This window comes from Pundamilia nyererei, unplaced genomic scaffold (genome assembly GCF_000239375.1).
Source record: "Pundamilia nyererei isolate P.nyererei 1_Seehausen unplaced genomic scaffold, PunNye1.0 scaffold00030, whole genome shotgun sequence".
Classification (NCBI taxonomy): Eukaryota; Metazoa; Chordata; class Actinopteri; order Cichliformes; family Cichlidae; genus Pundamilia; species Pundamilia nyererei.
In genome coordinates this window covers 790,307-807,817 of record NW_005187431.1, presented here as the reverse complement: position 1 = coordinate 807,817, position 17,511 = coordinate 790,307, and the positions used below count along the sequence as shown (strand labels likewise).

Here is a 17,511-nt window from a genome sequence, read left to right as displayed (position 1 = left end):
GCCAGATTTTCCGCAGAAGTCTAAATCACACTTTACAACCCCATTTCCTAAAAAAGAAAAAAAAAGCTCCACCAAATACAAGTTACAAAAAAGACAAACGTCCAGCTGCAGTTAAATATTAAGCAACTTTATTCCTGCAGTGTGACACTTTAGCTTGAGGTCATAAAATAAAGTCCACGGGTTAGCAACAAAGTTGTTTTCTACATTATGCTCCTGGAGTTGTGTCTTCTTTCCTTCTTCATACACATTGGAAGATGGTGAAGTTTTTATTCTACTTCTCAATAAAAACATGAACAAATAGTAGTGCTCTTTTTGTTGTATTTAAATAAAGATTCCCAGACATGCATTATACCTAGTACTGGACTAAACTGCATTTTTCTTTTAGTGTTGGACTAGGCTTTCTGGGAAGCATGCTGCTACTGCTTAAATTATTATTATTTTTTTTTTAATCAGTTATTTTACAGTTTGTTTGTTTTTTTGTTTTTTTGGAAAATAGGGTTGTGTGAGTAAAGACATCTCCCATCAGGTCACCACCTTATCATTTTTACTTCATTGCATCATGTAGCAAATTAAGGTCGCGGCACTACTCGATTATTTAGTCCTGTGATCGCCACATACTGTTAAGCTGAAACAAAGCTGCTTTAACTGCCTTATTTTTCCTCACTTTTATTCTGCCACTCATGCTGTGTTTTGTATCATCCCCCTCCTGCCAAAAAAAAGGAAGAAATGTTGATAAAAATGTTGCAAATCCAATATAACGACCAACAAGTTTTTCTTTCTTGGTGGACAAACCAGTGTTAACTATGCTAAGAGCACAGGTCCAATGCAGATGATTTAATTTTAAAAGGTTTCTATAATCACAGTGCACCATGAATATGTGTAAGCAGTGAGTCACTTATCCTAACAGCATTAGTGGGCTAAAAACTCACTGCATATACATTCAGTCTCTTTGAGCTACTGGATTTGAAGTGAGACCGAGCAAGCACACACACTCGCACGCATTTACAGCGGCAAATAGGCATCATCCCATGATATTCTCCATACGTCTCACAGCAACAGCACATACACATTTATATTGCCTTCACATGGAGTGCAAATAATATTCTTTGGATTTTTTGTTACAAGAAAACTACCTAGTTAATTTTGCCTTAAAACCTCATTAGCTGTAAGCTAAAGGAAGAATCTTCAAGTTCTTTAGTTCTTAGCAATCGTGGCAGCAAAAAACTAAAACTGTATTCTAAGCTATCATACATGTACAGCATTTTGATATGTTGAAGTAGTACTGTAACTTGTTGGCGATGGGAGCATTTTAAGCTGGTTTTATGATTAAGCATTTAGAATTCAGGAACAGTTTCAAGCATCTGCTTTTGGCATATACTTAAACAGTCACCTTACATTTGAAAAAATAGGCATAATAGTTTCAGCAATAGAAATACAAAACAAGAAAAAGATGTGCTGGAAGTATTGGTACAAAAAAATGAAATAAATATCAGCATTGAGAGACTAAAGAGGTCCTCTTTCTTCTGAGTTGGATGAATATTTCTGAGACACATTCCATAACTTAAGCTTCTGGGCATCCATAAGAATCCCTGTAGCTCTTTATTTATCTGATGTTGCTTCATTAGCAATGAAAGATGTAAAACTTGGTGTGCTTATTTAACAAACAAAAAAAAAAAAGATATAATATTTGGCCTTCTTAATGTGGTCGGGCCCTATTAGGTATGTGTGGATGAAGGCGATATGTCCCTGGGTGACTTCCAGGTTTCTCCTGCTGCTTCACAGGTTTCTGCAGGGCTACAGGAGCAGATGCAAGCAGGCCCCCTGCTGTGTGGGAGCTGTTTGTAGAGGAGGAATTGACCACCAGTTCAATTTTCCCCTCCAGTTTTACAAGCCGTGTCAGAATGTCATCCAGTAACACAGCTATAGTCCTCTTCAGGTCAGCTGTTTGAGTAAAGTACAGAGAAAAAGACAGAAGGGGGAAAAAATCAGTCCTTGAGGTTGCTTTTCTTGCAACTATGAGACACACTTGTCATGTAGGTATTAGTAAAATATGGTGCAATATCATCATACTTTCCATTTAAAAAGTATGGTAATATTGCACCACTTCTGAATTTTTCTAAATTCTTACCATATCCTGCCATGGAGGTTCCTTGTGGCCCACCTGGTGCATTCTGGTTCTCTTCTGTCAGCACTTTGACATATCGCCGGCTTAGCTCCAGTATCTTCTCACGCAACTCTGCACTGCTCTGATGGCGAGGCTGCTGCACAGTGTACCTCAGCAGCATAAGTCCCCATGCCAGGCCAAATGCCAGGAGTAGCATACTCAGCTTCTGAGACATGTTCCTACGCAGTAGTGCAGCCAGCATGGTACTGTGGTGAAGGGGAAAGGTGGCTATGAATGCCCGGTCTGAGGCTGAAGGTCTTGAGTTCTTTGAATTTTTAAACAATCAGCTTGACAACGTAGCAGTTCCTGCAGGAAACAAATCCTGCTGTCCTTAGTCAAACAGAGGTCAAAGCTGTCAAAGTCTGCTGCACATCCTGCTCATCGTGAGGGGATATGAAGAAGTCTGGAGTAACAGCAGAAGCCAAGAAGTGTAGCCACAGACATCGGCACTCAGGGGTGTTTGGAAAGGTGCTTGGGTTGCAAGATGTGTGAGACCAAATCACCAATGCAGACTGGGGTTTTAGGCAGGGGATCAGCAGACATGGCTGAAAATGCTTTAAAAACAAACAAGAACAAGAAAAAGAAGACAACAGACAGAAATAACAACATTAATATAGAAGGAAAAACATGCTTACATTAGGGATGCAATGAAAAATCTGACAAAACAATTACTTTAAACACTGCAGCAAAACTCCCTCCCACAATCCAAAGACATGCAGTTAGTGAGATAAGGTTAACTTGTGATTCTAAATTATACACAGGTGTTAATGCGAGTGTGACTGATTCTCTCTCTCTCTCTGTGTGTTAGCCTTGCTTCAGACTGGCGACCTCCCCAGGGTGTACACCATCTCATGCCCTATGGTAGCTGGAATAGCCTCCAGCCCCCCACGACCCTAATAAGGATGAGCAGAAGAAAATGGATGAGATGGATTTTTTTTTTTGCAGTGCTGCAATGTCATGATTAAAAGAAAAAAAAGCTTAAACCCATTGCAGTCTCATTTTTGTTCATCCTCTAAATTTGTAAGGGCTCACAATGTTTTTAAACACAGAATGAGTATTTCTGGGTGAGTTAATGAAAGCACAACCTCATGTGAATTATCACATCTATCTTATCATTAATAGCAAGGTTTCCTGAAATACCTTGTTGTTACTAGTGACATTTTCCCCCTTTTACTGCTTTTGGTTACAAACACTAAGCTACAAATCTCTTTCAGCCCTCTTAGCCCAGAAACCTGATTACTAGTTTAGATTTCACCGTACCTACTTTGCAGCTCCAAATAGGGGAGAGAGAAACAGACAGAGGGCATTCATACCCCAATCCCACAATGGGCACAATAGTGACAAATAATCTGCAAGCGCACTGTGCACAGTCAAAGCACATTAGACAATTTCTCAGCTTTCACAACTTTGTCACCAGGTTCATTTTCTGAAAAATCTCTTGGGTGAGGGAGTGTCACTTCTTTTTGTGAGGCTGGAGAGGAGATGGTGATTGAGCAGATAAATTATGAAAAGATGAGTAACACAATCTGTTAAGTGATGCTTCTCATACACGCAAACATGTCCTTTCTGTGACCTGGGCAAAACCAGTTATCAGCAAATACAAACTCAACTAGGAAGAAATTCTTAAAGTAACGGTATAAGTAAGTCAGGAAGTGAGACTCTTGTCATGACCGGACCATAATTTCATGGAAACACAAACGTTTCAGACAAATAATCTTCCACCTGGTTAGAGGACTGTTTAACACAGCGTGCCTAATCGGGCGCATGGCTTATCGGACTCCTTACCAGCCATTCACATCTATCCCAGAAGTTAAATATTGACCACAACAGCTGTCGCATGTCATCTGCACAGGCAAACAACTGGCAGGGTCAGCGAATGGTTCAATTGGGCGACAGGTATGCAATACCGAACTGTCAACAGTGCTTGGGTTTTACAAAAAAACAAAATACAGAACTTACTGAACCTGTTTATCACCTAGCAGAATATAAAATAAACATGTTTAAAGTAGATTATCCAACCCAGCACTGAAAACGAATCCAAACCACACGTGTGCTTCGTTTCTGATAGGCATTTCGGGACATTTGTTTTTAACTACTTAACAGTCACTGAAGCGGTTTCCAACTCTGTCGATATTTCACGTTAGCTCGACATTTCTGCTCGCCAGCACTGAAACCATACAGTCAACAGCGAAAAGGGAAGGTAAACCTTTTTCGTGTCCCAAAACATTTAAAAAAAAAAAACACACACATTTCAACCCACCGTGTTATCTGGGAAACTAACTTGAACTGAAGCGGAAATTTGCAGGCTGCAGATAGGCAGTGACGAGGCGACTGTGAGCTCCAGCGGCTACCGGTGGCTGACACTGAATGATGCTTGTTGTTTGGCAACCCAGGGCTGTTGTTGCTGTGTTGTGAACGGCACCCTCCCTTTGTTTCCGTTAACGAAAAGTTAGCTACCGAACTTCGAGTGAAGGTGTCTTTTCCGGCTCAAAGTCATTCCGCCGCCTTCCGACACAGTCTCGAAAAACCGACGGGGTCTCTGTATGCAAAAGTCGGCAGCTAAATTCCAAGCATGCAACTGCGCTGAATGTCATGGTTCCACTGGACGTCTCGTGCATGCGTCAGTGCTATTGAATTATGGGAAATGTATTCATACCCTACTTATCGTGGTGTATCGCCTCTAACCAAATATTTTATTGAATTATTTTCGTTTATCTACGAGTATTATTTAAGGGGAAACCTTTAAGTAACAATGAGTTTATTCCGTAAAAAAAAAATCATACGGCATATTGTAACGTTCACGACGATAGCAAGCCACAAATCCGTCATTGCTTTGTGTGCGCGTGTGTGTAGTTCACCCTGCGCCCGTTAGAGGGAAGTCTAAAACCATCTCCATGGCAATTTTAAAACTGGTTGTAAACACAAAGAGTAGCTACTGTGCAAGGAGCGAGCTACAGCTACAAGTTAAACCCTCTAACAACATGGAGAAAATAGATCTCGATCAATCCGCTTTAAAAGCAGTTGATGACTACTGGGAATACAGAAGGTTTGTTTGGCGAGTGTCTTTTGACTGATGGTTTTGGGTTTTCAGTCACCGTCACGTGACAGCTTTTGCCAAAGTTAACATAGCGACTATGCTATTACACTTAGATAAGCTCGTATTATAGGAAAACAAGGAATATAAATAGATTTAACTGTATGTAATATTATTCCTATTGGTGGTTCGTCTTCTGAAGGATTGTGGGTGATGATGATGGAGAAAAGCTCTTCACTCCAGAGCAATATGAGGAATACAGGAAGAAGATGTTTTCTCAGCGACTTAAAAACCGGTTATATGTGAGCTATGGAGTGCCTGGGGGTATTGACTGTAAGCTGATTGGCCCAGAAACACAGTGCTTCTGTGCACATAGGTAACACATTCCTTTATAACTCACACACTCAGACATCCTTCTCTCTTGCACATGCTCAGTAATGAAATGTAATCCAGGTACAAGCAACATAAAACAGACTGGGAAGTGGTTCCCTCTGAGCGACCCCTGGCCTTACCATGCAGAGTCAAGGGATGCTGCTGCCCTGCCTACGAGTACGTCCCTCGGCTTGGACCAAACCCTGTGCGCTGCAGGTGTAAACACTTACCTCAACATCACAGTGAAGCAGCAGGCCACTTGTGCAAGTCTTGTGAGTCTGAAATCACTACATTTTAAAACTGTATTACAGGTTTACTCCACTCAGTGTGAACTCCAGCACCTATGTGGACTCTTGTTCTGCTGACTTTTTTATCAGGCAGTTCTTGTTCTGGATTCCAGAGTCCCTACACCTGTGGGTGTGGCCAGCCCAGCTCTGAACACCAGACTCTGGTAAGACAACTCAAACATCAAACATGTTTTCTTCTTGTTAAAGAAGCAGATGCTAGATCTAGATTTCTATTACTCTGCATAATTTCAAATAAAACTTTATTGTGTTTGCTCTATCTTCTTGGCAGGTTGAGACAAAACTGGAGAGGCAGGCACGGGGTCAGCCTGTGGGCAGGGATGTCCCTTATGCTGCCATGGGTGGGCTGACAGGGTTCAGCTCCTTGATTGATGGTTACCTAGCTTTGGAAATCAGTGGCTCAGGTAAGACTATAACTGCATATAACCTTTTTGTCTTTCTTCCAAGGGAAGCAAAAGTAGAGATCCGTTTTTACACATGTATGGTTTAACACCAACACCCTATAAGCACTAAGACCATTAAAGCCCTTTTTTTTTTAATCTCAGGCTCTTTGAATTATAGAGTGAGGGATTTGGTGATCCAGCCTTTGCTAGGGTGTTTTTGGATGCATTCAACTGTATGTACTGTTAGTTCCATTAAAGCACATAGGAGGGCAGCAAAGTGCAGTGGAGTGTCAGTGTTGAAATGAAGAAACCTGCAGTGCTGCGATTTGTTCATGAAAAGTGAAAAGTGTAGAGTAAAGACTGTGTGTGGTTATCTCGATTTGGAGTACAGCTGTGTGGACACAAAAATATATGTCTTTCTTTTGATTATAGTACAGTGTGTAAAAAAGATTCAAACTTTATGCAGTGGACTGATTACTCCATAATTTTGCATATATTTTGCAATGACACCTCCTTCCATACATGATTTCCATACTCTCTGCTGTATTTTTTTTTAGATCAAGAAAGCCCTCAGCAGAGCTGCTCGGCATTAAAGACCAACCAAACATCAGCTAAAGCATCAAGGTTTGCTCTCTGTAAGAGAGGGACCAACAAACAATAAAATACAACATCGGTTTGTGTGTATCCATAGGATAATGAATATGAAATACTCAATACATACATATTTGGACAATGCTGAAATTGTTGTCATTTTTGGGAGATTTTAGATAAAAGAAAAAAGCTTTAATTCAAGGGTTTAACCAAAGTCCTGCATTGACTGATTAAGAATTACAGCTGTATAACTAAATGGGGGTGTGGCGAAATGCGGATTGTATGTGGATTGCAGGCAGTGAGTAAGCATTGTAAGAATTACAGCCATTTTTATACACTATCCCCCATTTACAGAGGCGTAATTAGATAAACCTGTTATGAAACGACTGTATGCAGGCAGGAAAAGGACCCAAAGTGCAGACTCCGGAGACAAACGTTCAGCACAGCTTTAATGCTGAACTCAAAAGTGTAACAAAACTGAGACTACAAAATACACCTACGCAGACAGCACACACAGCAAGATACGAGTAGATCATGACACTGACAAACTGAAACACAGGGCTTAAATACATAGAGGGAGCAATCAGGGAATGGGCAACAGGAGGGAAACACAGCTGGGGCAGATCAGGCCTAACGAGACAAGGGGAAGCAAAACCAGACACATTAACATGAGACATGGACTTTCAAAGTAAAACAGGAAACATAACACAGACTCACAGGCAAGCACTATAACAAAGGGAACAGAGACGTGGGACCAGGGCAGACACAGACACTGACTGGACGTGGGGATACTGCAGACAGGGGAGACAGCAACTATTGAACACAGACAGAAAACCAGAACACTAAAACTCTAACCAAACCCCACCCAGAGAACCTAAACTAAGAATAATCCTAAAACCCATAAAGCAAAGCTAGAATATAATGAAATAACAAAATCAAAGAACCAAGAACACAAAACACTGGGTCGACGACCCAGGGACCCTAACAAAACCAGCATAATTTGAAATAGGTTATTTTTAATACTTCTGTGAAAATCCTGCGCAGTCAGTGACTGCCTGAAGTCTAGAACCCATGGAGATCATCAAATGCTCTTTTTCCTGCATGAGATGCTCAGCGACCTTCTGTTGCTGCTTTTGGGTGTATGTGCTTTGAGTTTGGTCTTCAGAAACTATAAAACACACTCTGTTGGGCTCAGATTGGATGACTGGCTTAGTCATTGAAGAATATCCCATTTCTGTGCATTGTGAAACTCTTCGGTTGCTCTTGCAGTATTCTTTGGGTCATTATCCATTTGCACTTTGACATGGTGTTCCAGTTTTGCAGTATTTGGCTGCATCTGTGCACACAGTATAGTCCTGTAGAAAGCTACTTTAAGCTGCAGTCTTATTCACAAGAGGTCGCCACAGGGGTAGCTCGCATGTTTGATTTGGCAGATTTTTTACCGTAGGTTGGCCTTCCTGATGTAACCCCAAAGGGATTTGTGTCTCCCCTTGGGATCGAACCAGAGATTTCCCGCTTATTAGGTGAATGTGTAAACCGCTTACTGCTATATTTAGATTAAGGAATCCACAGGCTATGTTTGCAGCCTGCACTGTGCATACTATCTGCATACAGTCACACCCTCATTTCTCTGCATATGCTATGGCTGTAATTTACAATCAGTTGATGCACTACTTTTGTTAAACCCCCTGAATTAAAAATCGGAAACTTCGAAAATCTGCACATCACATGTTGATTGTTTGATTTAAAATCTACCATGTGTGCAGAAGCAAGACTAAGGTTAAAAAAATGTCATTGGACTGCAAAGGTACGCCTTTTTCAGAGTTGAAGAACAAGCAGCTTGATTCAAAGTGAAATCATTTCAGCTTTCACTGAAAAGTATGTCTTTGTCAGTGTCGTGACAAAGTGATATAATCAGCTGTCAGCAAAAGCTGTGACTAAATCCCACCATGCAACTGAACAATTACTGACAATACAGTATATCGGTTCAGTCAAAGAGCTGAGTGGGGGAACCACTGGCAACATTATTACGATGATCCAGATTTTGACACACTGTTTTTGTGAACTTTTAAGAAGACGAAACAATGCTTTATCAAGTAGATGTTGTCTGTTTTATAATGCTGTATGTGCTGCCATGATGCATGAACCACGGTCCTCTTTATTTGGCGTCTCTGCTGAAACTCACAAGTGTGACTATGATGGTAAAAATTAAGATATGATGTATAATAATGGATTGCATTTATATAGCGCTTTTCGAGACCCTCAAAGCGCTTTACAATTTCACTATTCATTCACTCTCACACTGGTGGAGGCAAGCTACAGTTGTAGCCACAGCTGCCCTGGGGCAGACTGACAGAAGCGAGGCTGCCATATCAGCACCTCTGGCCATCACCAGTAGACGGTAGGTGAAGTGCCTTGCACACAATGACCGAGACGGTCCGAGCCGGGGCTCGAACCGGCAACCTTCCGATTACAAGACGAACTCTTGAGCCACGATCGCCCTGAATGACTAAATTATTTATTTAGTCATCTTCAGTTGAATTATTATTAAAGTTATTTAAACTCAAATTAATCCAAAGGTCAACCTTTTTAAAGTATATAAGACTACAATTTTCCTAAAGTCTGTGTGTAATTGTATTAAACAACTGTGATCTCAGCAGTGGGCAAAATAAGTGCTATTAAGTTTTGTTTTGTTTTTTCCATAATCAAGCAGCCCTGGCAGCTTTCTCAAGAGCCACTCATCATCTACACGAGTGAGAGACTGAAGACATTTGTAACAGCAAACCAAAGATGAAAAATACAAGACTAAATTAAAACCTGCTCAGCTATCATTTTGAGTTTTACTCAATCACCATCATAACATTTTTCTAAGATTTGGAACCTGTTCACCAGCTATCTTTTTTCCTAAACTTTTCCACCCGTCTATCTTCTGCCAGTTTTCCTATTCAGGGTCATGGGGGCCTAAAACCTATGCCAGCTGTCATAAGAGGAAAGGAAGGATGCACCCTGGACAGGTTGCTGATCTATCACAGGGCCAACAAGTTGAGGGTTACGACCATTCTTGCTCACATTCACATCTACAGCCAATTTATAGTCATGTGAAAAAGAAAGTTTTCTCATGGGTGGTTCTTCTTTGTTTGAAGAATTTAAGGTCATTGTTTTCTGTGTGTCTTGATTGCTCTCTTAAATTGTGCCTTACAATGTTGCTTCAGCTCAAGGAGGTTTATGGACATTTGTATATACATAGCTCTTTCAAGGTCCAATGCATTTCAATGGGATGTTCAGTTCTGGGAAGATTGGAAGTTATATTGAATGTTTTCCACTTCCAGAAATATATTTTCTATGAACTAGTGGTCCTTAAAGTTTAATTCCTAAAAATCTTATGGCAATGAATAGTCACTCTAACATTTAGTTATAAAACTGGTCAGTTTACGCATGTGAGCCATTTATGACTGACGTTTTCTTGTTGCGAAGAAGCCACCCACTCAACACATCACTAAAATAACAGCAGAATCACGGCGCTACGTGCTCACTGATGAGCGCAGTTTTTAATTTGCAGATAGATGTACTGTCTCCGATTGATTAATCCCATTCCTCACGGTAGATCAGGAATGATGAGAGTTGATTTAATCCATCCAGTGAATGATGATAGAAGCGGGTCATGTATTCTTCACCGACAGCCCACTTTCAAACGTCTTCAACCTAGAAACACAATTAATGAGGCTCCAAATGAGGATTTACTCCCACACAGATGTTCCTACTCTGATGATCGCAAGTCAAACTGGATCAGCATCCACATTGGCGGTGCCCAGTGAATTTCAAGTCACCTGTGTTGTGATGTTGGCATTACCTGAGGGAACTTGGCATGTGTTTGTGCTGTGCGAGTTAGTGAGCTGAGCAGGTGGTCGTGAGGGAAAGGACGTTGGTCTGTGCTCGAAGGACGACATGGATGCACCTGGGTCTCAGCGGGCGAGTGTTTAAAAAGGAACCAAGAGGAATTTGAAATCTCAAAGCTGAAACTTCAGATTCAGAGTAAACAATGCCCATGGTATCAGGCTAAATAAAGCATGCATGCAACCAATCACAGCTGTTTAAACACTTCAAAATATTAATCGTGTTTCTCCTTTGTTACTTAGAAGAGAATCAAGCATTCTTAGAAAAACTTTACCTATTTACAGTGTTTGCTTATCGCAGAGTGGGATGGGGTGAGGCAGAGCAAGAGGTGAAAAACCTATTAATTTAAGAGGTAAAGGCCTGACGAATTAGTCTGGCACGATTACTATTTAGTGTAATTGCCTTTCCATAGCAACCCCGTTAAGGAGGCCACAGGTAATTTAGTTCAGAAACCTGTTGAGGGGAATGACTACTACACTTGACTCATCCCCATGGAAACCACGCCCTGCTTGACTGACAGATTCGACGCAACAAATCAAGAGACAAGAACGGAAGATTAAATTGGCAATTACTGCGCAAGAAGACACTTAATTACCCGTGTGACAGTTATCGTAAACAAAGACTGAATTAACTGGAGGTAAAGAACTCTTCCTGCAATTTCCCCACAGACAGAGGGGTAAAAAATATTCATGCAGAGGCACAGAGAAACACAACAGATAGGTTCTGACACATCATTAAAAAAAAACACTTACATGCTAAGTTAGAATCTAGGGATACAATTTTGAAGAGAATTCCCAAAATGATGCTAAGAACTCAGAGAGCGTCTATTATAACCACTTTACAAAGGGTGTAAAACAGTACCGTGCAAAATATTTGGGAAAATTAATTAATGTGGCATGTTTTCAAATTATTGCAATGGATATTTCTTATTTAACTTGCTGCATAGAAAGTGCATGACCTGCACTTTTAGCAGGAAAGAAATCTCTGGCAGAACCAGGCTTAGGAAGGCCAGCCATCTGCCACAATCAGTTGAGGATGAAAGGAGGAAGACAGCCTATGTGTACTGCTATTTATTAGCTGAAATCATGGCTTTTTGACATAAACAATAAATTGAATGAATGCATGTGTATATCCAAGGTTGCGTCTTGGCTCTTCCTGTGTTGACTTTCAGAAAAACCAGAGGTGACCAGAGGTAATAAAAGCAACAAGTACTGTCAAGATCTGGCTGAGAAACTGCAGGATGTAAGGGCACACCTATACATTAGCATCTTGGCAATCATACTAGTAATTAGCATGCTGGCACGAATGACCTGCTTTATTACCTGTTTTACTTTACATTTACTCAATGAATATCACATCATGTTGTGGAAGATTTTAAACTAGTGATTGGAACTATAAACTCATTATGAGATACTTACTGAACACAAATCAAATGAGCAGTAAGGTGATTTTCTCATAGACTTCCACATAACCAGGATTTTTGTAACAGAAGAGTTGCCTCCTGCTGGCCATTAGTAAAAATGCAGGTTTAAAGCTTTTTCAAAGTGGCTTCATGTTACAGACCAGGGGCTACTTCTACCTTTCACACACAGTTTATGGTTTTGTAACTATACTGGCCTTCTGGCTTTGAGGCTAACCACCACACCATTGTGCTGCCCAAAACTGAAGAGAAAAATGCTAAATCATAACATAAGTATTTCAATTTCAGTTTGTTTATTTATTTAAAAGGTACAGTGCAGTTCACTTCCAATACAGAGCATGGAAATGATTTTCACTTGTTCCACTTTTGCATCCACAATGCACAAACAAGATTTACACTGTTCAATTACATATTAAATATATTTATATAATAAATAATATATAATTCATGAGTAAATGATTAACATAATGGTCCTCCTTATCTAGCATGTGACAATTTACTCTCACCAAATCTAATGGTTGGAATGTCCCATAATGTGAGAGTCCAATTTAATGTAGACCTACTACTACACAAACATACAGTATTATTAGTATGATATTATGTTTATGGATATGTAGTGAGATCTATAGTTCCCTAGTTTACCATTTTAGTTATTCATTAATAATCTGATTACTAAATTATTTTCTAACATCTTCAACCCAAGACTTTCAGTGTGGCAGGCCAGTCTTTTTCCATGAATCCTCTCCTGATTACCAAAAGAATCTGAAGAGCTTTTTCTGTTCTTACTTGAAGAAAACAGAGTAATGTGTAAGAGGAATGACAAAAAAAAAAATCAGAATTTCATGAATCTAAGGCATAGATGTGTGTGTTTCCTCTCTTTTGTGGTAGAAACAGTGGGAAATTGACTTCATAGATGCTGTGCTTCAATCTCCTCCTGTGTCGACAGACTCGGGAGGGGGGTGGCGAGTGAGGTGAGAGAAATGGATTTTGCTTTTTCGTAAGACACTGTGATAACAGAGTCAAAGGTATTGTATAACTAATGATTGTTTGGCTAGCACGTGTTTAAACACAAGCAGCTACACACACCCACACACTCATTCATAAATATATGAACACTGATGGAGTTCATATGAGTTTAAACAAATACACAAAGTAGCCAGTGATAGAGACGAATTAGTGTTACTAGTGTTGCTGTTATTGATTCAACCTAGCAATGAGGCACTTATAAATGCTAGGATACCATGAAAGCTATAAGTCAATGATAAAGGACAGTAGGGTTTCCACAATTTGTTTTTCAGTAACAATGTAAAGTAACAGGAGGCCCAGAATATAAAATATCTAAAATTATAGCTGTCAAGGCAGAACAGAGCCTAGACTCACTCTTGTCCTTTCTCTTGATTGAGAGTTTCCACAAAACTGTAGCTCTTTTTTCTCTTAAAGTCAGGTAAATTATACACGCACAAAAAGAAAATCCATTGACTTTACACTGTTTGTGTTTATATAGCACTTAATAAAAGTAAATAAAAGTTACAAAGCGCCTAATAATAATAAAAGCAACAAATATGCATTTTTAAAGTTCAGATTTGAAAGAGGTTACAGAGTTTGCCCACCTAAGATCTGCATCCAGAATATTCCACATCTGTGGGGCCTGAACTTCAAATGCTCCAAGACTTTTAGTTGGGACCAGTGCAGGTTTATGTCAGCATCTCACAGATATAGGCTGGAGTCTGAACCTGTAGCACTTAATAAAAGCAGCAGTAAAATCTTGAAATCAATTCTAAAACTAACAGTTAACTGGCCTGCATGGACTGATGTAATGTAGTTACTCCTTTTGCTGCATGTTAAAAGCCTAGCAGCAGATTTTGACAACTTAACTGATGCCTATATATATGAATTTATTTATTTTAAAGGGACAGCGTAAAGTAAATATGCCAGAAAAGCCAAAAACCTACTTTTTGTCTGTACTCCCTGGCAGGTCAGACAAAAACAATAATAAATTTAATAAACCATCAGGCAATGTACAACAATTTGGTCCAAAAACCAAATACATATTTACAACAGTACATAAAATTACAGCATGACATTTCATAGTACAATAAGAAAACACAAAACAACAAAGAAATATCAAAAAAATAAAAACATTAAAGACAGCATATATTAGCATGCAATTAACGATCACAAATCTAAAATCTGTGTCAGATGATTGATTCTAGTCTTAATTTTAAAGATAGTACGCAGAGAATACATTTCAATTTTGGGAAATGTCCCATTTATCCTCAGATCTCTCAGTTAAGTATAGGGTTGCCTTGCATCAGCTAATTAGCTTAGCATAAAAACTAGGAAGATTGGAAAACACCTATCTGACACGCTGATGAATTCGGGGAGACCGGGGATAGTTGTAACATTTTTGACATTTCTGTCTGTAAATTGGAGCTCTTTTAAGGTAGTGGATTCAAAATGTAATGCAAAGTATTTACATGTCTCGGCTATTAAATAGTGCAGCTATTTTCTCTGCAGCACAATTACCCATTGCATGGTATGGTCTCAAACACAAAGAGTGAAATGTTACAATTAACCCCATAGTCTGGGTTAGTTGTAACATATCCCGGGGTGAAATGTAACACAATGAAATAAGGGTACTAACAAAATATTAACATGTAATCTTTGTTTATTCAACACGTGAATGCATTTACATCCATTTATGTAGCTGTGTGTGCGTGACAGAATGCAGAAATCTAGCTTTTGAACATATTCCAACCCCCCAAAAAAGACAAATTATGGAATTTTCTGCAACTGAATATTTCATTAATTTTGGTTGGTCTTCCTTGAGTTTGGCCTCATTGGCTCAGTGGGCATTATAACCTACAACTCTTGCACCAATTTTGAACATAACAATGAAGCTGAAAAAATGTAGTTCACCAGTTCACCAGCATCGCAATTCCATTACTTTTTATCATGGCTTACCTTGGTGTGGTTTGCAAAGTGCTTCAGAAAGATGAGGAAATCTGTTTCTTGCACCCATCCTGATTTATTTCCACTACCAGTACTTCCTACTGGTCCATCTCTGACAGAGAGGTCTGCATAATGTATGTGTGGGAACACAAACAGTGGAGGAATTGTGTTGCCAATGGCATTAACCGCATATACAAATGCGACCAGTGAACCTCTCTCTGCTGATGTCGTTGCCCCAACTTGTTTAATATAAGTTAAAGTAATAGTGTGGTAAGTTACAACATCTGCATTATTGTTACAACTAACCCAGACTGTTGCTGTTACAACTGACCCAGACTCCTATAGCCATGAACTAGCTAACATTACAGCCAACGGCTAAAACATTAGCACTAAAGACCTACACAGAATATATCCCCATAGACATACAAATAACACAATTTAAGTTTGATGAGTTTAACTGCAAAGCAGATAATGCAATTAGAAATTGAAATAAAGTAGAAAACTTACTTTTTGGCATACAAATTACTTTTTTTCGTGTTAAATTGTCTGTGTTTGACAAAATGTGCTGATTTTTCACATGTGATAGCAGAACTGAATTGGGCATGTACAGGATGAGTCACATCATTTGAAACTTAGCCCTGATTGGAGAAATTAGAAGTGTTACAACTGACCCACGTTACAACTATCCCCGGTCTCCCCTACTAGTGATTGTATTTTCTCTTGTAAAATGTTTCTTGACCTTGTTATTGGTGTGAATCCACCCTTTTTGGCCATTTGTAATCATCTTAAACAACCAATGTAACAACTATGTTAAACATTATCTGTACACTGGCTAGCAACAAGTGCTGTGACCCTCTCTGTGGGCCTGTGCTTGTGTGTTTGTGCTCAGCTCAAACTCTGCATATACAGTAAAACACTCTTTAATTAAATAAATGAGATATAATGGGTTAATTAGTGAGCTTTAGTGGATTTGCTGCCTTTGAACAGAGACTAAGCTAAGCTAACCAGCCTAGCTTTACATGGATTTACATTTAATAGACAGCTGTGGGATCTTCCTATTTAAGAAGCAACAAAGGAAACAAGCATGTTTCCTGCAGCAGTTCATTTTAAAGCACATTACGCATTTGCCATTATAAGAGGTCAAAACATTTAGCCTAGATGAGAATAATATCTCCCTTGTCTTAAGACTTAGCCCAATTTTAAGCCTCTTAAAGTGCAGTACTATTTTGTATCATTAATCCTAAGTAAATAAATTATGCAAGAAACAGCACTTAAACTCAAACATCTTTATAAGCAGTTTTAATTATAATATTGCACTTGTTGTAAAAAAAATTCCCACTGTTTTAGTGTGAACACCTGTATTCACAGTAGCCTAACCATGCATTATGCTACCCTAATAATAACATTAAATCTGCAGATGCTTTTAATGTACAAAATAAGTATCGGGGCATAGTCAGTGGCTGATTCACAGTGAATGTGAACGTCATGAATGCAGCACATTCTCTTGATGCTTTGCCTACTAATGCATTGTTTACACACTATTACCAGGCGTCTTCTATATGGTATCTAATAAGTTGGTAAAATATTTTAACATATATTTACAGCTACAGTATAATAAATGGATGGGAAAGTACTGTCAATGTATTCAGTAGACATACTAATATGTTAAATAGTTATGATTTGGAAATTGTGACGTCATTCATTTGATTGTGTGTCTTGTGTTTAAATACATACGTTTTAAAAGAATTAAAAGAATCAATTTTAATTGTTGTTTAAGGTTATTTTTTGTCACTCTGCCACTCAAAAAAAAATTAAAACCTCGCCAAAATGACTCAGATAAATTCAATTCAATGTGACAGCAGACATAACAGTGACGCACACAGACTGCCGTGGTCTTACACAGGTCGTAACATTTATTAAACTAAAGTTTAGGGCCCTTTGACGTGTTACAGGTTTCATCAGGTTTCCTAATATAAAAGCTCAGGACTCCCACCTGCACACCTGAGCCGAACCAACCTGTCACAGCTTGCTAGCGTGACCTTCTGTTCATCTGTCTCTCAAAAGACCTTATATGATGCTTCTCTTGACATGACACTGGTGCTGCTTTCACCCCAGAAGCAGATGAGACACACTTGCAAACACCCATACAGATACAGACGCATACTCACACAGATCAGAGGAGACAGCAAGGAGCGCTGACAGACAAGGTTAAGACAGGTAAATTAAAATGAGTGAAAGCAGTTTGACTCTTAAAGCAGTGGGTGTTTAATAAGGAGAAGAAGAAATGAATAAACAGAAGAAGAAATTAATGTTTCCTCTATGAGGGTTGTCAGTATTGTATTTTCTGTGATCTGAAAGTAGAGGAGAAGCTTAGGTTTCTTTGAGATGTTGCATAA

At 39.2% G+C, this 17,511-nt stretch overlaps 2 protein-coding genes across 5 annotated transcripts; one reads left to right on the top strand and one right to left on the bottom strand.

The window, feature by feature from the left end:
* Nucleotides 1-1,668: 1,668 nt before the first annotated feature.
* Nucleotides 1,669-4,510, bottom strand: ccdc126 (coiled-coil domain containing 126). 3 transcript variants are annotated; one of them, XM_005728761.1, is made up of 4 exons: nucleotides 4,425-4,482; nucleotides 2,837-3,057; nucleotides 2,129-2,718; nucleotides 1,669-1,941 (listed from the first exon to the last, which is right to left on the bottom strand). In XM_005728761.1, the coding sequence occupies exons 3-4, from the start codon at nucleotides 2,364-2,366 to the stop codon at nucleotides 1,697-1,699; spliced, it is 483 nt and encodes a 160-aa protein (XP_005728818.1). In that variant the 5' UTR covers nucleotides 2,367-2,718; nucleotides 2,837-3,057; nucleotides 4,425-4,482; the 3' UTR covers nucleotides 1,669-1,696. The 3 variants fall into 3 exon arrangements, with proteins under 3 accessions (XP_005728818.1, XP_005728817.1, XP_005728816.1); XM_005728760.1 differs by lacking the exon at nucleotides 2,837-3,057 and having other exon boundaries at nucleotides 4,446-4,510; XM_005728759.1 differs by lacking the exon at nucleotides 2,837-3,057 and having other exon boundaries at nucleotides 4,425-4,489.
* A 185-nt stretch (nucleotides 4,511-4,695) lies between these two features.
* Nucleotides 4,696-6,999, top strand: fam221a (family with sequence similarity 221 member A). Of its 2 annotated transcripts, none has more exons than XM_005728758.2 (6): nucleotides 4,696-4,784; nucleotides 5,401-5,574; nucleotides 5,652-5,842; nucleotides 5,948-6,021; nucleotides 6,147-6,279; nucleotides 6,816-6,999. In XM_005728758.2, exons 1-6 carry the CDS (start codon nucleotides 4,708-4,710, stop codon nucleotides 6,917-6,919), a joined length of 753 nt encoding a protein of 250 aa, XP_005728815.1. In that variant the 5' UTR covers nucleotides 4,696-4,707; the 3' UTR covers nucleotides 6,920-6,999. The 2 variants fall into 2 exon arrangements, with proteins under 2 accessions (XP_005728815.1, XP_005728814.1); XM_005728757.2 differs by lacking the exon at nucleotides 4,696-4,784 and adding an exon at nucleotides 4,873-5,210.
* Nucleotides 7,000-17,511: the final 10,512 nt, after the last annotated feature.